Source organism: Vombatus ursinus, unplaced genomic scaffold (genome assembly GCF_900497805.2).
Source record: "Vombatus ursinus unplaced genomic scaffold, bare-nosed wombat genome assembly UNPS02014779.1, whole genome shotgun sequence".
In the NCBI taxonomy this organism is placed as follows: domain Eukaryota; kingdom Metazoa; phylum Chordata; class Mammalia; order Diprotodontia; family Vombatidae; genus Vombatus; species Vombatus ursinus.
Window position 1 is genome coordinate 56,041,100 of NW_020954557.1, and position 25,005 is coordinate 56,066,104.

General features: G+C 36.4%; 1 protein-coding gene and 1 non-coding gene across 2 annotated transcripts in view; one reads left to right on the plus strand and one right to left on the minus strand.

Annotated features, from left to right (window-relative positions):
• Nucleotides 1-25,005, plus strand: part of KCNH7 (potassium voltage-gated channel subfamily H member 7) — a 602,696-nt gene that overhangs the window by 574,773 nt on the left and 2,918 nt on the right. The window contains exons 14-15 of the mRNA XM_027866015.1: nt 3,127-3,374; nt 14,902-15,070. Of these exons, the coding sequence (XP_027721816.1) occupies nt 3,127-3,374; nt 14,902-15,070 (417 nt within the window). The remainder of the gene's footprint in view (nt 1-3,126; nt 3,375-14,901; nt 15,071-25,005) is intronic.
• On the minus strand, nt 14,403-14,509 carry LOC114045985. The gene has a single exon (XR_003569448.1). It is a non-coding gene; the product is annotated as a U6 spliceosomal RNA (small nuclear RNA).

Genomic DNA, 25,005 nt, shown 5'->3' on the forward strand with positions numbered 1-25,005 from the left:
GCTCTTTATAAATCGCAGAAAAGGTGACAATCTGCATTGATAGAGGGAACTTCCTCTTCTGGGAGTTCCCCATCCCAATGAAATCACAGATCTAATACCAATCCTATTTGACTATTGGGTTAAATGATGGGAATTACTCTTGTAATATATTTGGTAAACACTTGGCTTAAATCAGCTAGCACTGGGTGCAGTCAGGTAAATAATATGTCTTGAAAGTATAATTCCTTCTCTCTCTCTCTCAGCCTATATATTGAATAATCATTGGGTGTTATACAGCACTCTATTACATGTTACAAGTTAAAATTACATGGAAAATCTCTATGATACTTTCATTTCTCTAAGAATAATTAAGATTACAAGCTACCTATGCTTTCTCATGCTGTATAATTCTTGTCTGTGTTCTCATATAAATCTTCCATACAAAAGCTACTCAATGTGCTGTAGGCCTTTCTCCAGGTCTTTAACAATATATGGGTACCCATGCAGCACTCAAGATGCCCATCTGTTATCTTTTGCTCTAGCAACTCTCTATGCAAAGATCTAAAACTCTAAATAGATGAGATGGTGTAACATCTTGCAAATGAAAACACATGCAGCTATTAAGCATGTGTCCACACTGATTGGGATTGATGGTATGTTCAGAACAATTTCTACTTTTTTGGAAGAAAGCTCATGAATGTGTTTAAGGGGTATTCAGATATGGTTTACTGGATGAGAAGAAAGGGGTTGCTCTAGTTGTATGGGTGCCCAATGTTAGAGACAGGGAATATGAAGAAGGCTCACTCTGTCCTGTTTAGTGAGTAACTTATGTCACCCACATGGAGTCTAAGCAGGTTCTAGGAATGCTTCACTTAACTCATGGACCATCTTTCCACCTGCCACCTTATCACTGAATGCACACATTCCACCTCTCCTATCCATTTCCCTTTCCAGTTATGAAACTATAATCAAATTAATACTGCCCTGGATACTGGAAAAGGTGTGTCAATCTATTCCCCTGAGAATCCCATCATGATTCTTGTAATATTCAAAACAAAATTTCCCTCCTTGGCCACCACTTTCCTATAAGTTTTGCTTATACTCTTTAGAGTCTTGAGCGCAAAGACTGTCTTTGCTTTTATATTTTTCTTCTTAGAATTTAGCACAATGATTGGCATATAATAAGTGCTAAATAAATGCATTTTACTCATTCACTTAGAGCAAAGAATTCATGAGCCAAAATCAGTCAGTCAATAAGCATTTATTAAACACTTACTTTGTGCCAGACACTGTAACCAAGTGTGAGGAAAATAAGAAAGTTAAAGCAAACCAGTAGATTGCCATGAAACTCATGATGGGAAATGTTCAACATATATTGGAATGAAATTGGGAGCCATTGTAAGGTTTTGAGATAGGGAATGCTGAGTGCAAAGTAAACACTCATTAAATCAGGCTCATTGATAATATCTGAGATAGGTTAGACTTAGAGGTAAGCAAGCCTTTGAGAAGAAAATTTCATAGAGTTTATAAGACATGGAACATGCGATGTGGGTCCAGAAAGTAAGGGATAGAACTGAAAAAAGTAACCTGAAGAAAAGAGAACAAGAAATTCGTGATTAACTAGATTAGTGGTAAGTAAATATCCATAAGCGGACTTTCAAAGCTTGACTGAAGAAAATGTCTGTCGTTGCCAGTAACAATAAGGTAGCTAGGGAAGTGGGAGGCCCTAAGTAGGAGAATAAGATCAGTTTTCATTGTGTTTAACTTGAGGTTGCACAACATGAAGTAACTCCTTAATAACAATAATTTTCCCACGTAGAGAATTTTAACTCAAATACGTTTTCGCTCTGGGCTGTTTTCTTGGTGAAATTATGGTATTTAAAATAACAGAGAAAAATAGCTCTGTTAACAGTTTCTTTTGCCATATGGGAACTAAAGATTCTGTTGACAGTTTCTGTGGTATGGTCCTAAATCAATTAGTTTGGTCTTCTATGAATAAGAAATTAAGCATAATGTTAGGGAACAACAAGGCATAGAGTATATGGGGGCACTTTTAACCATTTCTGTAGAAAATGCTATGCATTCTGGAATTATGTTGATTAGTAATTAGCAGAAACCAGATGGGAAATCATGCTGTCTCTCCAGGACACTAATGGAAACAAGTCACAGAATTTGTCTCTTGGAGCTTTTCCTGCTGAAATATGTTTTAACTCAACCTTCAGGGTTGGTATCATCTTGACATTTCATTTGAAAACAGGCAATATGCACTAGTGGCTTTAATGTAATTAGGTTGAAAAAAAAGTACCTTAATTACTGTATTTAAGTTTATACTCTTCACATCATGAAACACAGCCAAACTGTCCATCAGGCTAGGACTTCAAGAAGATTTTGTACATGTAATTGTAAATTGTAAATTGTAAATCCAACCTGCCTACACTTCAGAGAGACCATGATCCCATATAGTGACTTTTATAAGGGTGAAGTCCCACAAGTGACAGACCACAGGCATAAAGAAAGCTTGTGCAATTAAGATTTTGAGAACAGGGGCAATTTTTTACTCCTCTTTTTTTTTCTGAAACAATTAGCTCCCAAACCAGATTTTTAGGACTTAAATATTGCTTGGGTTAGGTAAACAAGTTTTTTCAATTTCCTACAATTTGGTTATAAAAAATAAAGAGTATTTCAAAAACCTCTAGCAAAGGTATATTTTGATTTTGAAATGAATAATATGGTTCATCAAGGATTTCATAGTCCCTGAAGTTTGTTTGTTTGTTTGTTTTTCTGAGAAGACCATAGCCTAGAAATGAATAGTAGAATCTCCATTTTCTATAGAAAAATAAAGACAACTTACAGTGGTGATTTCTTAAAAGAGTCATTGATAAAGTTCTTTAAAGAGAGCACTGGCCCTGGAGTCAGGAGGACCTTAGTTCAAATCTGGCCTGAGATGTGTGACCCTGGGCAAGTCATTTATGATTGCCTCACCAAAAAAGCAAAAACAAACAAACAAAAATAAGAAAATTCACAGAAGGATTTAGCTGAGCAATAGCACGGTCCATGGTGGAAGCAAAGACTACTAACAAAATTGTACCCATTTGATTATCTTGTATAAAATGATTTCTTGTTGATAGATTATCGCAAAAGAACTAGTACACATGATCCTGGAGACTCCATAGATACCACAAGACGTTATCAGTGTTCCAAGAAACATTTTGAAGAGAAGAAAAGTGGATCATCATCATTTATCTCATCCATTGATGATGAACAAAAACCTCTCTTCTCCAGAATAATGGATTATGCTCCAGGATCAGAGAAAAGAACCAGCTTGAATTTTGAAGAACAAACTATGACCACTTCAGAAAGACTCCATCTTGATAAAAGAAGTCATTCTTACAAAGGTAATTAACTTTCTCACTGACTTTCTTCAGTACTGGTTTTCAGGTAGGGAGAAGGATGTTTTTGCCAATTAGCATAACTAAACATGTTACTTCCATTTTTTGAGGATTTCAAGACTTTGGTATTGAATGACAAAGGCATCTACCTAATTATATTGCATTGAAGGAAGGGGAGAAGCATTTACATAGTACCTACTATGTGCCAGGCATTGCCCTAGCAATTTACAATTATTGTCTCACTTAGTCTTCACAATAAGCCTGCAAAATTGATGCTTCTGTTATCCCCATTTTACAGTTGAGGAACCTGAAGCAAATAGAGGTTAAGTGATTTGTCCAGAGTCACACAGCTAGTAAGTGTCTGAGGTCACATTTGAACTTGGGTCTTCCTGACTCCAGGCCCAGTGGTCTATCCACTGTACCACCTAGCTAACTCTGCATTGGGACATTGACTAACAGTGATTTCCAGCTATGTGGCTCAGTGAGTGCTGGCCTAGAGTCAAGAAAACCTGAGTTCAAATCAAACTTCCAACACTTACCAGCTATGTGACCCTGGGAAAGTTACTTAACCTCTGTTTGCCTCAGTTTCCTCATCTGTAAAATAAGGATGATAATAATACCTACCTCCCAGGGTTGCTGTGAAGTTTGAATGAGATAATAATTGTAAAGTGCTTAGCACAGTGCCTGGCACATAGTAAAAACTAATAAACATTAGCTATTATTATTAATATGCCGCATGATACCTGGAAGCCTATAAAGATACATTATTCCTTCTGTTTTGTCATTCAACAAATACTAAATGCCTTCTATAGCAAGTTCAAGACACTATGGTGGGCATGGAAAGGAACATATTTAGAACTTCAGCACTAGATAAGAATTAGCATTAATGCCTACTTAATCACAGAGATCAAAGTTAAGGACAGTGATATCTCCAAAACATTAAGAACAGTTACTTAGTGGAAATTATGAGGAAAAGAGAAAGATGATACGAATGGGAAAGCAAGACAAATAATTTGAAATCAATGCACTGTCATGCCCAATAGAGTGATCAGGAAAAATACATACAGATTTATAAAATATGTGTGAAAGAAGCAATTATATGAATTGAAACTAAGGAACACTTGAATTTAAGTTATCAAAACCTGAGCAGAAGAGAAATTCTTTGGTCCATTATAAACTCTTCTCCTCCCATCAATTCACTCATCTTGGCCTGCTAGAAAACTATACATCCTTCAAACTTCTGTCTCCAGTGAATGAATGAATGAGTGAAAAAGCACTTATTAAGTGATTTCAATATTTCAATCACTATGCAAAGCACTGGGGATAGACACACAAATGAGGCAGTTCCTACCCTCACAGAGCAGACATTCTAATGGAAAATACAGTCAGTTAACCAGTCAACTAGCATTTATTAAGTGCCTATATTATACCGGGCACTGTGTTAAGCACTGATATACAACATATATAAGGCAGTGTAGTGGCAGCTAGATGGCACAATGGATAGAGTATTGGGCTTGGAATCAGGAAGACTCATCTCCATGAGTTCAAATATGGCCTTAGATACTTACTAGCTTTGTGAGCCTGGGCAAGCCGCTTAGCCCTGTTTGCCTCAGTTTCCTCATCTGTAAAATAAGTTAGAGAAGGAAATAGCAAGCCACTCCAGTATCTTTGCCAAGAAAACCCCAAATTGGGTCACAGAGACTCAACACAACTCCAAACAACTCAACAACAACAACAACAACATAAGGGAATATTGGGCAGTGAGGGGTATATGTTGACTTGGAAAGTCATAGGGGAGTTGATTGTCATGGTCTTTCCAGAAGCAATGGTAGTTTTTATTTGATTGTGGTTTCAAAGCTAGAAAGCACAATGGAAGGAGAGGGCATACACTAGGTGGCAAAAACTAGGGTAGAATGTGAAACATATCTAAGACTGGCTAATATAGAGGGCTATGTGACAAATTCAGTGAGTCAGTCAGTCGATAAACATTTATTAAGCACTTATAATGTGCTAGGCATTCTACTGTGTAGTGAAGATACAAAAAAAGGTAAAAGGTAGTCCCTTGCCCTCAAGGAGATCACAATCTAATAGGGGTAGACAATACATAAAAAAAAGTTGAAAAAAGGGAGGTAGGGAGGTGGGAGTATGATGAAATCAGGAATGAAGCTGGAGGAAAATGATGAGAGGACAGCCCTGGATGTCCTCCTTAAATGAAGGATCTCTCCAATGTCCACCTTTCATTTTTTGTTGTACAGTTGTTTCAACCATGTCTGGTTCTTTGGGACTACATTTTGGGGTTTTCTTGGAAAAGATACTGGAGTGGTTTACCATTTCCTTCTCTAGTTTATTTTACAGATGAGGAAACTGAGGCAAACAGGGTTAAGTGGCTTGCCCAGGGTCACACAGCTAGTAAGTATCTGAGGCCATATTTGAACTCATGAAGATGAATCTTCCTGACTCCAAGCCCAATGCTCTATCTACTGTGCCATCTAGTTGCCACTACACTGTCTTGTGTATGTTGTATATCAGTGAGTGGCTTGCCATTTCCTTCTCCAGCTCATTTTACAGATGAGAAAACTGAGGCAAACTGGGTTAAGTGACTTGCCCAGGGTCATACAACTAATAAAGATCTGAGGATGGATTTGAACTCATGAAAGTGAATCTCTTCATGATTCCAAGGCAAGTACTCTATTCACTGCACCACCTAGCTGCCCAAGGTCCATCCTCCACCTCTCAAATCAGAGGGAGAGAGAGCCCCTGGGGGCAAGCAGTACAAAACAGGTGTGTTTTCAGGTTAATGTGACTTTTTTAGGATGATGAGATTTAAATGAAGTCTGGGAGTACAACTGGATGGGAAAATTCAGGCCCCAGGGAAGGAATCCTATATCTAAGATGGTTAAGTTCTCCAGAACGTGGTCTGGTCCAGGACGGCAAGGTCCACCTGTCCAGAAGGTGCAGTGGCAGGGGAAAAAGATGGCAAGGAGATAGCCAGGGTGCCACTACTTCATGAATGAAGCTCTCCAAACAGGACCTCTTTACTCCCTCTCTATTCCCATAACACTTTGCTTTTATTTTATGACCAGAGTACTGATCATATTGTGCCTTGTACTATATTTTTGTACATAGTTTATCTCTCTTCACATACACTTACACACACTAGACTGTAAGCCGCTTAAGAGCAGAGATGATATCTTCATCTTTCTATGTCTCCCAGTATCTTGCACATAATGGGATCACAGCTTTAGAACTGCAAGTCATCTTTAAGTCCATGTACTCCAAATACCTTCTTTTAGACATGAAAACTGAACAGTGTCATAAAGTGACTTGCCTGAGTTCATGCAGAGAGTTGGTAGCAGAGTCTCAATGAAACTCTGTTGAATGACAAATGAAAGAAAACTAGCTTTTGCCCTGATACCTCTTTGAAATATGCTAAGAATGTAGGCAAATGTTCTTCAGTCAATCTAAAATCTTGAGGAAATGAATGAAATAGTTCCTCATTTTTCACAATGGAAATGTGGAATATTAGCTGTGGCTACTAAATGTTTTATTTCAGTTATTCATGAAAAGTGGATATTTTGGGAACTCCAAGAATAGAAATAGAAGCAGATTGTATAACCTAAGTCAGCAATTCTGCAAACCTCTCCATCACCTCTGTCTTCTTATAAAGGTCAGTTCAGCTTGGTCCTGATAGGATATGTTCTAGGGCTTTTTTTCACTTCAATTTTCAATGTCTTGAGTTTCAAACTTCTTTTAGGAAGCAATTTTAATATCTGAGTGTTCACCAACAAAGAACGTTTTCTTATCCTTCAGCCTAGATTTTCTTTTGTTCTTTTCTTCTAATTATTGTATCTGGCTTCCCCATCCCACCCACACAATTCTAAATAATTATTCTACTAACAAATTTAATATCCACAATTCTTTGGTTTTCAAATGTTTCACAAATTAATCACTGTTCAAAAAATAACTACCTTAAGAGATGCATATCAAAGTATATGTCATACCAATTGGCTAAAACAATTGATGCTGTGTGGCATTAATCAGTATAAATAGCTAAACCTAATTAAGAGACAACTATTAACCAGATGCAGAGCAACAAACGTAATTAATTTCCCAGTAATTTTTAAGGGAGAATATAATAGAATGCCCAAGAAAGTGGATATTATGAAAGTTTTAGTTTTTGGAAGATTCATTTAAAGTAGCTGCAGTTAGAACTGTTCATAGAATGATTATTGTTCCATTTCTCACACAATGCTGTTTCACCAACAATAAGCATTTCATCAGATAGAATTTCTGACATCGGTTTCCCATGCCAAATATAACAGAATACCACATTTGATCTCCTTCTCCCTCCCAAAAGAAAAGTTAAGTAGAATCAACTTCTTTTTAGAAGAAGGTCAAAAGTTAAGTCTACCAAAATTTTGTCCCCACAGCCATTTGAAAGTTTACTTTCTGTTCACTCATTTCAAGAAATGTGTCCTTGCAACTATAGCAACATTTTCCAAGGCAACCAAGTTCTGATTCTATTTTGAGCTATATTTAAAAAGTGTCTTCACGGATGTTCATTTTGATTAAGATCACAAACCATCACTTCCCCTTTGAACTCCTGTGTTTTTTTTTAATTGCAGTTATTGAAAGTCAATTATCTTTCTTCCTATCTTAATAAATTATAAAATTAAATCAAGATAGCTTCCTCAGAAGTGTCTTACTTTTCTAATATCATTTAGAGATCAAAATTTTCTCTTGAGATATTGAAAAATATAATCACCCATAATTTATTGTTCTGTGATTCAGTTTTCTCTTCTTTAAAAAATGGATAATATGAATGCAGGAAATAGTAGCACCAAGAGCAGTTTAAATATAGGTTGATGTTATGTGGTCTACCTTGGCTCAATATTCTCTAGTACAGTCTCTAATCACCATTCTCTGTTTTTGTCATCCTGGTATTCTCTTCAAAAAATCAATCCAATCCAACAGGCACTTATTAAACAGTCTCTGCCCTCAAAGTACTTATACTCTACTGTGGAATATAGCCAGGTATGTGTTGCTAATGTTTAACAAGCCTGAAAAAGGCAGACCACATTTTTCAGTTCAATTCACATTATTAACATTTTCTCCATCACTTTCTTAAGCCTAGACAACCAATAGAACAATGAATCAGGTCCTAATTTGTGGGTACCCATCAACTGGTAAATAATCAATTCTTGAGACGTAAATGCTCACAATGAAAATTTAGCAATCAGCTCAAGCTGGTAAGACCTGGTTCCAGCATGCCTCTGGATACAAAATACATACAGTAACGTTCAACAAATAAATATATTATATGCAATATGTATATCATAAAATGCAATAAACAAGTATAATATATGGTAATTTGAGGAAGCCATATCTCCATTAACTAGAAATATCCTATGCCACATGAGCTGAGCTTAGAAGGAAACTGGGAAGTCTAAGGGGCAGAAGTGAGATGAGAATGTATTCCAGGTATGAGATATAGCCAGTACGAAGTTATGGAGAAGGAAATAAAATGCCAAATTCAGAGAATGTCAAGAAGACCAGATTGACTAAAATACAGTATGTAAAGGGGAGTAATAAGAAATAATCCTGGAATGATCTGTTCGAGCCCAATTATGCAGATCTTTAAATACAACCCCACCATAACCATAAGGCATGCTAAAATAAGGGTAATTACTGATATGGTTCACATAGCTCTATCACCCAAATAATTTCTATGTTCTGAATTTAAATTTGACTTCTCCAAGAAGCTGAAAAGCTAGTTGACAAACTCAGTAAAATAGTTGTCTTAAATTTTAAGTAGGTTCATTTAAAAAGGACATGTGAATAAGAATTATAATTACTAGTGGAAATCTGTTACTAAATTACTTAACACTCAAACACAAACCATTTTCTTTTTTGTTAACATTCATTTTCATTTTGTTTCCTCTGGTAAAATATCTTCTTAAAAATATTAGTGTTCTGTTAGAAGAAATATCAGTTTCAATCCATAAAAGAAAGAAGATTGAACCAAAGAAATTAACACCTGTTTGAAATCTAGGGACCTTTACACTGGGGTCTATTCATCACTTTCATAGCACAAAGCTTTATTTTTCTCTAGATCTTTTTCTTTATGCTGGCGATGAATATGCACATTATTTCATATGAGGCAGTGTCAAAATTGCAGCTCCCTCATTAAAGAAATTTGTGTAAATCCAATGATAAAAACATAACAAGAGAAAAAGTGCCCCCCAAAAGATTATAAAATTTTAATATGGCGCTGGAAAAAATAGACAGTTTTTAGTTGCCTGCCAGTATTTTTGGAGAGATAAATATTCACAGAATTATAGAGGGGGAAAAGACTTCAAATAGTCATCTAACCCAGCCCCGTCACCAGGATTGCTTCATAGGCAGCATAAACAACACAATGGAGATAGTGTGTTGGTACTGTGAGATCTCCATTTAAATCCTACCATAAATACTAGCTACATGATCATATGGACAAGTTGTTTAACATTTCAGAGCCTCAGTTTCCTTAGCTATAAAATGGGGATGACAACATTTACACTATGTATCTTGCATGACTATTGCGAGTACAGCCCTTCTATGACCTCACTTCACCTTTTTTTCACTGTTTCGCTGATGTACTAAAGTCTTAGTAATAGATCAAAGCATCTCATGACCACTCTCTGACATGGATTTTCTCTCAGTCTTCTTGGTAAAGTCACTTGTGGCAAACGTGGAATTAGTCTATGGGACTAGAAAAGAGCATAAAAATCATTTATTCAACTAACTCTACCTAATAATATCTAACCTCTGCTCCCTTCTGGACTAGGAAAGTATAGAGTTTAGCTTGATGAATATTATTTCTGAGTATCCTATCAATTCTATGTCTTAAATAAGTGAAACATGAGTCTACTGTGACTGCTGCACCATAGAAACACATCTAATATTATGCCTTGAAATACAAAGTGTCCCCAAAAATCTAAGAAGAGAAAATATACCTTGTCTCAGAAGTACACCTTGTTACATGGCCAGTGCAGGAATTCATTTTGCTTGATTATGCATATTTGTTATAAAGATTTTGTTTATCTTTTTCTTTTTCTTTCTGATGGGGATGGGGTGAGAGGAAGAGAAAATACACTTTTGTTCACTGAAAAAAATAATTAAATTTTGAAAAAATGGAAGTACATGTTATTTACCCAAGCTGATAATACAGTTGGACTATGGAACATTCAACAAGACAACTGAACAGCCTCTGAATTGTCAGGTTTTGGATCTAGTCGGATAAAAAGCCTTGAACCAACATTCTGTACATGCATCTTGAGAGGAAGGAGGACTGTGCCACTTAGTCGTGGTTTTTTTTTTTTTTTATCAGTTATAGTTTCTTCCAATGGCACAGAATTCCAAAGAATGTTTTAAACAAAAGCTGTAAGTAACCAACCCTACCAAACTCATAAGTTCCTTCAAGAGCAGAAACTAAGCCTTATCTATCTTTGTATCTCCTTCAATTCTCTGCAAGTAGAAGTCTCAATGATTTTTAATAGAATTGAACTGAATATCAGAAATTCTTCCTTTTGGCTAATTGAAATCTTTTTGCAATGCACATGGTTGCATACAAACATGAGGAACAACCGGGAGTATTCTCCTTATAATAATGATAATTTTCCCAAAGAGAAGGAAAAAAAAATCTCATTAAGTGTTTTCTTTCTTTGGATTCAAATTCCCATCTGCTATGTTTTGTGGATGGCTCTGATCATTTACCAGTTGGTCATTTTTGAATTTCTTCTATGAATCAGGGTGAGGGGGAGAAGAGGAGATTTTTGTTTGGATTACAGCACATCAGTTCACACCTTGAATAAAAGAAATTTAGGATTTGTCTTAAAAAGACAACTGGAAAATAAATCTTGTATAGGAAACACTTGAGAAAACATGAGAGAAAACAGAGTCACTTCCATATAATGTGATAATACACTGGAATAGGACATTTGTGAAAGAGTGAAACTTTAAAGAAAAATAATGAAAAATATTCAAATGGCTCTGTAAGCCCATTGGCAGGAGTAAACCCAACAGCAATACACATGTCAACCCATCTATGTCTGACAGACCTGTATGACTCTCACATACCACCTCTTAAAGTTCACCACTGAAGTTCCACTCTTCATGCTGCTGGCCTTCCTTATTTTCTCTGACATTACACAGATGTCAAATGCATCATGCCGGATATGTCGCCACCTTTCTCTCTCATCATGTAACCAGCCTTTTTCCCTAACACATTTCTTTGATGATATATCTTTTACAACACTTCTCTTTTGTAAACAAACATGCACAAAATAATTTTAGCTCTAAAAATGATGGAATAGGTGAGATGAATAAGTAATAATTTAAATAATAGGACACAATATATTAATATAAAAGTATGAAAAAACTAAGATGCATGGGAAAGGTTTTTTTGTTTTGTTTTGTTTGTTGTTTGTTTGGATTTGGGTTTTTTAAAGAGCACGGCATGAAAGGAGTATGAAATAATATTTATAAGGAAAGGTTAAGTTAGTCATATGGTTTGACCCAAAGAGATCTTTGAAGAAAATTTTTAGCATTATTAACATATTCTCATAACTAATTAAAAATATTTATTGATGACTTTGTTTTTATAAGATAGTCATTTCCCAATATGTTCTTCCCATTGAATCCCCACTTTTTTTTTTTTTTTTGAGTGAAGAATCGTTTATTACTGTTCTTGGGAGAACCGGCACACCTTTGGGAAGAGAGTGCTCTGAATACAGAAGAGAGAGACAGCTTTATGCTGTTAGAATGCAGCGACTCCTCCCTTCCAGGCCCAGATTGGTCCGTTCCTTTCCAGGTTACAATCTTCCTGGTCAGGCCTATTCCATGTTTCCCCTGTCCCATGCATGATCAGTTAATGAGGCTCTAATTTTATGTGGGGTGTGTCAGTTAATATTATATCAGCTAATTAAGCATGCGCAGTTCCAAAAGCCTGTGCCCTTTGTCCTACTTAGGGCTGGTTAAAACTGGTTCTGCCCTCTAGGAACTTTGGAGTCTACGAAAAGATTAGGGCCCTTCTCGTTGGCTTGCCTTTCCCCTGTTTTCCTGTTTTTGCAAGGTTTTACAAGCTTGTTAAAACGATGTAACTTGTTATTACCAAATTCTTTGCTTAGAATTACCCACTTTTAACAAAGAAAAGCAGTTAAACAAAATCAACTGACAAAGAGACTATGTTTGACAGTTTATGCAACATTTTCTACCAGTAGTTCCCTACCTCTCTGTCAGACAAAGGAGGTAATTATGTATTTTCATCTGTTCTTTGGTACCATAGTTGATTATTACAATTTCTTTTGTGTTGTTTTTGCTTATGATATTGCATTTGTGTATATTGCTCTCCTAATTCTACATACTTCATTCTCTGTCAGTTCATTTATAAAAAGTCCCATATTTCTATGAATTCCTTATATTAATCATTTCTTATAGTGCAATAATGTTCCATTAAATTCATATACCCCAATTTGTTTGTTTGTGGTATATCATTTCTGAATTGATGAGTACCTACTTTGTTTTTAGGTCTTTTATACTAAAAAAGATAAGACAGTTTCTGTCTATCTTTTACATCTTTATTATATTTTTCTAGTGTATAAACATTTAATAACTTTTCTCCTATAGTTCTAAATTGTGTTCCATAGTGGTAGGACCAACTAATAGGTCCACAAACAGTGAATGTGTCATTTGGTAGCCCATCTAACTAACTCTTTCTCTTCTCATCTTTGCCACTTTGACTTTCTATAGTTTTTAAAGAAGCAACATTTTCTGTATCTTCTTAGCATCATATGTAAGTCCTTTGAAGAAAGTCACTGACATTTCTTACTCCTCCAAGTAGGAAAATTTAATCCACATATATAAAAACTACTGTGAATTCAGCAGTAGATTTGGGTTCTGAGGACAAGAGTTCAAATTCCATCTCTGTTCCTAAGTGTGTGATCTCAGGAAAGTCACTTAACCCCTATGGGACTCAGTTTCCTCATCTGTAAAATGAGATTAGACTAGACAGACTCAATCATGTTTTCACCATGCATATTTGTTTTGTTTAATATTGGCAAAAAGTCTACATTTTTAGAAGGGTACAATTTTTTTAATTTTTAATTTTTCAATAGCAAGCATTTATTTTCTATCCCTCCCACCTCCTCCCCCATTGGCAAAAAAAAAAAAGAAAAACAAAAAAGCCTTGTAGCAAATAGGCATGGCCAAGCAAAACAAATCCCTGCTTTGACCATGTCTAAAAATATGTCTCATTTGGCCTAGACCAAAGGGTTGATTATCATGTCATGAGGTAGGTTGTTGGCATCATCATAATTGGTCTCTTGGAATCATGACTGAGGCATTAGTCAGAGTTTTTAAGTTTTTCAGAGTTATCTGTTTTTGTAATGATGTTATTGTATAAATTGTTCTCCGGGTTCTGTTTCTTCACTCTGTATCAGTTCACAGAAATCATCCCAGATTTCTCTGAAAACATCCTTTACATTTCTTCTCACATAGCATCCATATACATCTCACATTACATCCATATAATATAATTTGTTGTCATTCCCCTATTGATGAGTACCCCCTTATTTCCAGTATTTTGCCACTATAAAAAGAGCTATTATAAATATTTTGTGCATATAGGTCCTTTTCCTCTTTCTTTAATATCTTTGGAGGAATGACCTTAATTGTCATATTGCTGGGGTAACTTTGCAGGCATAATTCCAAACTACTTTCCAAAATGCCTAGAGCAGTTCACAGCTCCACCAATTTAGCATTAATAATCCTGGTTCCACCACCTCTTCAACATTTGTCATTTTCCCTTTTTTTGTCAACTTTTTATCAACTGAGTTGCTTTAATTTGCATATCTATTAATGATTTGGAGCCTTTTTTTATAAGGTTGTTGACAACATGGATTTCTTTCAAAAACTACCTGTTCATGCCCACTGATCATTCATCAACTGGGAAATGGCTTTTATACTTGTAAATTGAATCCATTCCTTATTTAAAAGAAAAATAAGGAATGCTTCTCCAATTTGCATGTCTTCCTAGCACAGAGGTGATAATAATCTTCTCTGTATTGTTCTAGTTTTAGTAAGTGTTCTGCCGAAGTGAGCACAAAGGATACCATTTCTTGACTCATTTGGCCTAAGCCAGAATATACAACACATTTTTACTTACATACAGATAAACATGTGGAATGTAGAAATAGCTACAGAGCCTAGTGTAACAGTTTCTGGACTAGAATTCTGGAAGCAGTGTGGCACAAATTCACTGCATAGCCTAGGACAAATCACTTAATCTTAACCTTTCTTTGTTTCAGTTTCATTGTTTGTAAAATAAGGAGGTTAGACTAAATGTTGATCTCTAAAGTTCCTTCCAGTGATGACATTTGAGGATTCTACAAAATAAAACCAATTTCAATTCCTTAGATTTAGGAAGGATACTTATGCAAAGAAATGCTACATCAAGTGTAAATACGTGTAATATAAATCTTGCTAATTTCCTTAGATATCACTGATGCAAGAAATTGGGAACAAGAAAATTCCCGGGGACACCCAGAGGTGCCTAGTCCCTCAGCATACCACCGAGTTACCTGGGGGATCTGTGAAACTGAAAGTGATCTCACATATGGAGAAGTGGAACATCGGTTAGATTTGCTCCAAGAACAACTGAACAGGTATCAAAAAGCAAGTGCATGACGTGAGAATGATAAAATGGGTGAGAATGATAAAATGGATCCTTTTTCTGTTTCTAGATTTACTGTCAGAAATTAAATCCATCCTGCCCCTCTCCCACCCTGCGTATATGCATTGTCTTTTCTCAGAGAATAGAACATTGAAGTAGCTTAGAATTAATAACCGAGTGATGTTTAAAAAAATAAACTCTCTTTGCTCGTCTTTTTGTAGCTTTTGGGATGTGTGGCTGTATGCTTCATTGCTACCTCAAAATTGTTCACAAAATGAGCATCATCTTCTGCCACATAGTCTATCTTGTTGTGTCATTTCATTCGTGACGGAGATCCTGAACCTTGGCTTCTCCACTTACTCATTGTGTGGCTCTGGGTAATTCACAACTTCACCAAGCCTGTTTTCTCACTTGCCAAATGAGAAAAATAATATTCTATTATCTGCTTTAAAGGACAGATAGGTAGTGGAGTGGATACAGAGCCAGAACTGGAGTCAGGAAGATTTATCTTCCTGAGTTCAAATCTAGCCTCAATCACTTACTAGTTATGTGACCCTGGGCAAGTTACTTAATTCTCTTTGCCTCAGTTTCTTCATCTGTAAAAGGAGCTGGAGAAGGAAATGATAAACTACTCCAGTATCTTTGCCAATAAAAACCCAAATGAGGTCACAAAGAGTCAGAAGTGACTGAAATGACTGAACAAACCTGCCTTAAAATGTTCTTATGAGGAACATATTATATAATATTTTATATTATTATTAAATCAACAATTAAGCTCATATAATGTATACAAAGCAAGATCTAATTATTAAACCATAGGTCAAAGATTTAAAGCTAGAAGAGATTTAGTCCAATACACTTACTTTTTAGATGAGGAAATTGAGGTCCAGGGAAGTAAATAAAGGGACTTGCCCTACTAATAGAGGCAGTAAGTGTAAGAGGTAGGATTTGAACACAGGTCCTCTGCTTCTAGAGTTAACAGTGCTTCCTGATGTACTTAAATATAACAGGAAACTCCTGGCCTGGCAACTCCCTCCACCAATAAAGATCACATACCATTAACAACTTAGTACAATGCTTCCCAACATTTTTTGTTCTGCAAACTCCAACAACAACAACAATTATTATTATTATTATTATTTATTTATTTATTTATATTGTGTTTACTATGTGCCAGGAACTGTGTTAAGCACTTTACAGATATCTCGTTTAGTCCTCACACTACCCTGGGAGGTAAATGCTATTATTATCTCCATTTTACAGGTGAGAAAACTGAAGCAGACAGGGTTAAAGGACTTGCCCAGAGTCACAATAGCTAGTAAATGTATGAGGTGGGATTTCTATAGGGGCAGTTAGGTGGTTCAGTGGATAGAGCACCACACCTGGAGTCAGGAAGACTTATCTTCCTGAGTTCAAACATGGCCTCAGACACTTGCTAGCTGTGTGACTCTGGGCAAGTCACTTAATTCTATTTGCCTCAGTTTCCTCATCTGTAAAATGAGCTGGAAAAGGAAATGGTAAACCACTTCAGTATCTTTGCCAAGAAAATCCTAAATGGGTCACAGAACTGAACAACAATAACTAATTGTGCTAAGGTACAAATGACGCCAGATGAAAAAAATAAGGCAAGACAGAGTTAAGTGATTTGCCCAGGATCATACAATTAGGAAATATCAGAGGCTGGATTGATAAAGGGAGAGGTAGAATGGAGTAAATTATCTCACATAAAACGGACAAGAAAAGACTTTTACAGTGGAAGGGAAGTGGGGGAAGGTGAGAAGGAGTGAGTGAATCTTATTCACTTTGGATTTGGCTTAAGGAAGGAATAACATACACAGTCAATTGGGTATGGAAAACTATCTTACCCTACAGGAAAATAGGGGGGAAGGGGATAAGAGAGTGGGGAGATGATAGAGCAGGTTGGGGAAGGGGGTAATCAGAAGCAAACACTTCTGAGGAGGGATAGGGTCAAAAGAGAGAATAGAATAAATGGGGGATGGGATAGGATGAAGGGAAATATAGTGAGTTTTCCACAGCGTGACTACTATGGAAGTGTTTTGCGTGACTATACAAGTATAACCTGTATCGAGTTGCTTGCCTTCTCAATGAGGGTGGGTGGGAAGGGAGGAAGGGAGAAAATTTGGAGCCCAAAATTTTAAAAATAAATGTCAAAAATTGTTTTCACATGCAACTGGGAAATAAGATATATAGGCAATGGGGTAAAGAAATCCATCCTGCCCTACAGGAAAATAGAAGAGGAAGGGAATAAGAGAAGCGGGGGGAGATGGAAGGGAGGGCAGATTAGGGGAAAAGGTATTCAGAATGCACAGTATGTTGGGGTTGGGGGAGAGACAAGATGGGGAGAAAATTTGGAACTCAAACTGTTGTGGAAGTGAATGTTGAAAACTAAAAATTAATTAATGGACAAAAAAACTTTTTTTAAGAAGGTTTTTACAATTCTCTTTAATCTTAGGTGCTCTCACTCTGAGGTTGTTGCTGTTATTCAGTCATTTCAGTCGTATTTGACTCTTTGTGACCCCATTTGGGGTTTTCTTGGCAAAGATACTAGAGTGGTTTGCCATTTCCTTCTCTAGCTTTCTGACATCACCTCCAATTTATCCTGCACATATCCTTTTTTGTCCATAGTCATTCGTAGTTGTACATATTCTCTCCATTAGATTGTGAGCTCCTTGAGAGCAAAGACTAATTTTGTGGGGAGGTGGGGGAGGGGTGGGGTTTTTTGGGGGGGGAATTTGTTTTTCCCAGGGCCTGGCACATAGTAGGTGCTTAATAAATGCTAGTCCTGACAAGGACTATAAATACTTGACCTGACAAGGGCTGCAGTCAGCCACAAAAAAAAGTAATAAGTCCAGAATGTCAAGAGATTCCATGGCAGATAACTTAGTGAATTAATTTCAGGAAGGTAGGTAGACCTTACATTAAAAGAAGTAATTACTCTTGTCAAACAAGATTCAAATGGTTTTAAGAGTCTAATATTAGACAGTAAAGAGTTCTAGATGAGGTGAGAGAGCAAGCAGTTTGCAGTCAGGAGAGTGCACTTCTGCTTCATCTCTCTTTTACATATCAGTCTGCATGTTTGATCTTGCCTCCACTCAACTCTCATGGTAGAGCCGAAGTCAACAGTATGGTGCTTAGATGAGGAGCCAGAGCAACCTTCTGCATAAGCCAGCTTTAGATTGAACTCACTTTGACTCAAAACCAGTAAATACATATGTGTCTTTCTAAAGCAGAAAAGCAGAAACACTCTCATTTTCTGTTATCCAACATCTCAATCAGTAATATCAACAAGTAATCATTAACTATCCCTGCTCACAAGTTGACATTCTAATGGGGCAGACAACAAGTGCACATAAAAATACATACAGCATAGGAATAAAGTTAATAAATATAGACATCTTGATAATTACATATAGAAAGTAATAAAATACAAGGTAGCTTGGGAGGCAGAGTACTATCACTTGGGAGGATCCAGTGGTATCTGAGCTGCATCATCAAGGAAGAGAGGAATAAGTTGTGAGAACTCTCTATCTCAAAGCCTGCTCACCTCCCTCACTTCCACTTCCCTGCTCCACCAATAGTACATTAGTGTCCCTATTTTTCCACTTCCCCTCCAGCATTTGTCGTTTTCCTTTTATGTCATGCTAACCAATGTGATGGGTGTGAGATGGTATTTCAGAATTGCCTGAATTTGCATTTCTCTAATCAACAGTGATTTAAAGCATTTTTATGCAACTGTTGATAGCTTTATTTTCTTTTTCTGAAAAATTGCCTGTTTGTGGCTCAGTTTCCTATATATTTGAGAAATGAGACCTTTTTCAGAGAAACTTGCTGTAAAAAATTTTCCCCAGGTTTCCTTCTTTCTTTCTAATTTTGGTCACATAACTTTTGTTTGTGCAAATACTTTTTAAATTCCATGTAATCAAAATTATCCATTTTATTTCCCATGATCCTCTCTATCTCGTTTGGCAATAAACTCTTCCCTTATCCATAGATCTGACAGGTAAGTTTTTCCATGCTTCTTTAATTTACTTATGATATCACCCTTTATATCCAAATCATTTATTCATTTTGATCCTCTATTTATTTTTTATCAAATGCTTCCTACCATATTTTCTTTCTCTGGTCCATGGATTTCCTTATCTGTATTTTCTAAATATACAATACTATTCGACTTCACCTTTTAATTAATCTATTCCCTCCTCCCTCCCCCCCACCTCTCCCCTTTAACTATTGAATAGAGTATACCTTACTATCCCAAGTCTCTGTGATATCACTATAAGGTTAATCTACCTTCTTGTGTAATAGTCCTTATTTTTTTTCTTCTTTATTACATATTTGTGTACAAACATCATAACTATGGGTTTCATTATTCTTCTTCTTGAATATTATCTCCTATAAATTTTTAGTCCTCAATAATACTAGTTTTCATATGACAGACTTGCTATAGTTTCTGGCTTGGTGGATATATTTGAGCAGTGTTTTACCTTCCCTCTTTTTCAATCTAAAGTCTTCTTGGTCAGTTTTATAAGTGTTCAGGCAAATATGTTTTGCCTAATTATAAATAACTCTCATTAGATTCATTCCATCTCTGACCAAGAGCTGTATTGTGTATCTTAAACCAAGGTCCCAGAATCCAAATGCCATTGTCAGCCATCATAGTTTTTATTTTAATTATCTTTAAAGAACACCCCAAAAAGAACATTTCCATGTACAAAGTAGAACAGAAAAAAAGAGTGTTTCATGATTCATGAAAACATAAATCTCCATTACATAGTTTAATTTTTCAAAGCATACAATAAATGTTACTTTCAAGGCTGTCCTGTATTTTTGTGTTTCGTTCTGAATTTCCCTCTCTTCTGTACATCAAAAAAAAAAAAATTCAATGATCATCTCTCTCCCCCCCCTTCCTCTCCCTCTCTCCCTTTCTCTTTCTCTCTTTTTTGCCAACCCTGTCACTAGCTTCTACCCCACCTCCCTCTTCTTTTCCAGTTGAAAAACACAACCCTGGCAACAAAGTATAATCAAGCAAATCAAATCCACATATTTACCACATCCAAAATTGTATATCTAATTTTGTACCTTGAATCAACACCCCCTCTGTCAGGGAGGTGACTGGTCCTCTGGAGCCATGGTTGGCTATAACATTTAATCTTTCCAGTTTTTTTTTTACAATGTTGTTAATTGCATAAAATGTTCTCCTAGTTATGATCATTTTGCTATAGAAATTCATACAAGTTTTCCTAGGACTCTCTAAAACCAAGCTTTTCATCATTTCTTATGACACAATCATATTCTGTTATATTCATATATCATAATTTGTGGTTATTTTCCAATTGATGGGCAACATAGCCCCTATCTTCATGTTTCAGAATTCCTTCACTTCTTCCTTACTTTTAATTGGCAACAATGACAAAGATGCCACCTTATGCTCCTAAGGTCTCTAGTTTCTTTTTCAAGGGTTCCTCATCCTTAAAGTACTTTCCTTCTGGTGGGGACATTTCTCCCTGTGAAAAGTGGGTAGAAGTAATGAGGTTTAGTAAATCTCAAGAAGCTCTCCATGGCATCCTTGAATTATGCCAAGGAAAGACTGCATGTCATTTTATTCATTGCAGTGACTTATGACCACCCCAGTACCCCTGAGAGAAGGTCAGGACAGAGGTTAAGGCTGAACAAATAGAGCTGAGAATCATCTGCCTAAAGATAATAATTGAGAGATACTGAGACCACCAAGTGAAATAGTATAGCGGGATAAGAGAAAACAGAGCCTTGAGGGACACCCACTGTTGGCAGTGCAAAAACTGGATAAAGATTCCCTCAAAGGATACTGAGAAGGAACAATCAGACAGGTAGGAGGAAAATCAGGAGAGAGCAAAGTCACAAAAAAAAACAAGAAAATGCTGAATACCAAATTTTGCAATATTAGCTCCAACAGATATAAGACTACTTACTTCTCTTTTAAGGAAGAAACTAGAATCCTACAGATTCTTTCACCATTTTTCTTCCTATTTGAGGCATAACTAGTTAGTCACAGCTGGGTATTGTTTCAAGCTAAATTGGGTAATGGCTGTAGGTATTTAAATATATCATGTGGAACAGTAGGGAAGCCTCACACTCTGAGCTTGTACCTCATCAGTAAGGTGATCATTTGTCCCCTGGCAGAATGACAAATGTCAGTGTCACAGTGATCTGATTCTACAATATAAAACTGCTGCCTACACTTTCTGGGTGTGTTTGTCGAAGCCTGCCCTTAAAATAGATTTTTTTTTTTAATCTACAGATATTGCTTACATAGACACAATCCATGATACCAAAATACATCTGCTCTCAAAGGCTGCTTAAGATACCTCCATCAAAGTTATAGAGAGCACAACAAAACTGACAATTTTTGAGTCTTAATTGGATTCTGAGTAGGAGGGGAAGGACCTTTTAAAAATGAGACTGTTAAAATTCCAGTACACTTAGTGAATGATAAACATTTTGCTGTAAATAAAACATCTTTTAGGAGAAAAACAGAACATGACAGTCTGGGACTGTAGCTATAGAATAATAACATAAATGGTCAATTTGGTCAGACAAGAAGTGACTCAGTAAAAAAAAAAAAGTCACTATTTGTTGGGTATGCTACAGACAAGTCAAATGACTAATTAACTGAAATTTTCTCTTTTTAGTGGGTACTTGTCATATTGTGCAGGCACAGTCAGTCACACACAACTTCATAGACTGTAATTTAGGACAACTATAGACATATTTGCCATGAAATATGGCGCCTATGAGAATAAAGCATTAGGAAGCATGGATAGCAAAAAAAAAAAAACTTTTTAAAAATTATTATTTGAATGGAAACTTCTCAAAATGAAGATTCATTTTTTTATTCCCTCCAGTGGGCTTCTATTCTTTTGTCAAATCAAAAGCTTTGTTCTCTTTTCATTCTCCCAGAATTGTATAAAAAATGGTGTGATTAATATTAGACAGAATTTAGTCCTATTCTTTTAAATGTTATTTTTATTTTCCTGTTATAGGCAAAACAGAACTGATAAGAAATAGAGTTAGGATAATTCTGTATAAAGACATGATCCAATTTTCTTATCCAGATGCCCATAAAATTCTCTTTGATTTTTAGTGCTAACAAATTCAGAAATGGGGAATCAGATTGATAATTTTTTTTCGTAATTTTAACTTTAATTTTAAGGGAAAATTAAATTAGCTGTCCATTTGGCTATTTGAAAACTCTAACAAAACATTATCAGAGTAGTAGTTGCAAACCAGAGGTGTCATGGACATAAGCATCAATATGACCTTAAGTCTGTTTTTTAAATACCCATGGTTTGGGTCCTCAAAGAATTCAGAAGGGTAAAGAAAGCATTTAGTAAGCACTTAAGTGCCAAGAACTGTGATTAATTCTAGGAATATCAACCAAGACAGTCCCTGCCCTCAAGAAGTTTACACAGTAATAGGTAAAGACTACACGTATAAGGATGTGATGGGCAGGGAAAGGTGTTTTAGTCTGGGAAGTCTCTGGAATAGTAAGTGGAACATAGGGGAGTTGATTGACCTGTCCCATTCAAAAGGCAATAATGAGTTGATTTAATTACAGTTCTCTGTGTAAGTGGAGGAACAGGTAGGTGGTACGGTGGATAAGGTGCTAGGCCTGGAGATAGGAGGAAGTGAGTTCAAATTCAACCTCAGACATGTATTAGCTGTGTGACCCTAGGCAAGTCACTTAACCCTGTTTGCCTCAGTTTCCTCCTCTGTAAAACTAACTGGAGAAGTAAATGGCAAACTATGGGGTCACGAAGATTCAGATATAACTAAATAACATGAAGTTTAAGTGATATAGAAAAAGGTGAGAACTGGAATAAGAGGAGCAGCGAGGCAGAAAATGGCTGAGATGAGGAAAACATTGCCAGGGAGCCTAAAGCTCACTGGCTTAGTTTATCCTAAAGACAGAATCTTGTCTTTTAAGTCCTTAAGCAATATAACATTTAAAACTTTGAGTTCTGGCTCTCATATACCTTGCAAAACTAATTTCCTATGACATTTCTTCAAACACCCAAACTTGCTTTCTGGCTGTTCTCCATACACATCAGTCTGTCTATTAGACTGTCTAAGTTCATTTATTAACATATTAAGCTCTTACTACTTGTTCATTGTGTAAAACCAAGGTAAATGTTCCCTTGAAGGAATTTAGATCTCTCTTTTCCCCCAAAGGGGAAAATGACTAGACAAGGTCTCAAGACTTAAATTCCACTTCTCCCTAAAAGGTAAGAAAACCAGAGGAAGATGATGCCTGTGAAATTAAAGAAAGGTTTTTATTAAGCAGGGAAGTAAAACATGCACATAGGGAGTGCTGGCCTATGCTGGTAATGGCTGGGGAGAGTTTATCTATTTTTTGAATAAAGGAAGGTAAGGAATTTGGAGGGAAAGGTGGGCTTAGAAAGGAATGAGTCAATGAGCCCCACCCCTGAGGGGAGGAGGACTGGGGAATTCTAGGTGTCAAAGCTGTGGCCCTTTGATATACAAATCAGAAGGCATCCTTGGTGATAAACAGTCCGTAGCTCAAGGCTTGATAAGGAAATGTCTTCAAAAACAGGGTAATTCCATGAGCCCCTTAACCAAAGTTAGGGGAGTCTCTGGAGATAAAGTTGTCTCCAAAACCCATAAAGTCTTTGAAGATAGGGATGTCTCTTGAAGGTCCATAAACCACCAAATGGCTCAGGGTCTGCCTCTAAGCTAGTAGGAGCTTCACTGGCTTCAGAGTAGCTGATGTTCTGCATGTCCAGCTAGGTTTACTCTTGGTCACTGTCAGTCAATACAGCCAGTCCTCAAATAGTTCTTCTGGTTACCTGGATAACTTGGGGGCTCAAGCAAATCAAGGTATTCATTTTCACAACTGGTTGATTAATTGATCTCTCACCTCCCTGCCTCTGCAAAAGTGGTCCTTCTATCTGGAATGCTTTCCCTCCTCACTTGGGCCTCTGAGAATCCCTTAGTTTTCTTCAAAGCAAAGCTTGGCTTAAGTGCCACTGCCTATATAAGACCTTTCCAGGTCCTGCCGTTTCCCAGTTGTTAGCAGTCTTTCCCTCCAGAAATTATTTGATATATGTAACCCTCAGTCATTAGATGATACTCCTGTTTTATGGGTAGATTTTAAAATGGTCCATTTTCATAGTAATTCTGCTCTTTGATGTGTCATTGTGAAATCTCTAAGGCTATTTCACCATCTCCCTTTTCTCTCCTTTCCTTCCCTAGAAAGATCCTCAAAACTCTTGCTATTCAGGAAGACACCTGGCCCTCTAGTCCTGACCTGGCATTCGTTCCCTCTCTTTCCAAACTGCAAAGAAATACAGCTCCCAAAGGTCTTTGAGAGGGTGGTACATATAACTTTGCTTATACTTAGCACATATTTACTTTTGTGAATGCTGCAACTTCCCCAGTAGAATTTAGCTTCTTGAAGATGACAGAACCTGGGATTTTCTTTTTCTTTCTTTTTCTTTTCTTTTTTTTTTTTTTTGGTTTGGTTTGACTTGGTTTTTACTGTATCCTCAGCACACTGTCTTAAGCATAGTAGGTACTTAATAAATGTTTGTGGGATTAAATTGAACTCGCCTTTTTCAAGTTTTCTCAAAGACAATCAAGTCAAATGTTTTTCCAAGAATATTGACACTGACAAAAGAAAACAGATAAATCAGTGTTGAAAAAATCTCGAGGTACATGTTATCCCCCTGAACTGAAAGGGGTTAAAAATGGATTGTGGTTGTGCTTGTCTATTTTCCTCCACCAGATGTATTCCCTATTTGTATCTTTTAAAAGTCTGAATCTTGGGAAATATATATTTTTTAAATTCCCTTTAAGTCACAGAAAAGAAAGCATAAATTTGGCACATAGCTTAGTGGTCCCCCTTCTGTC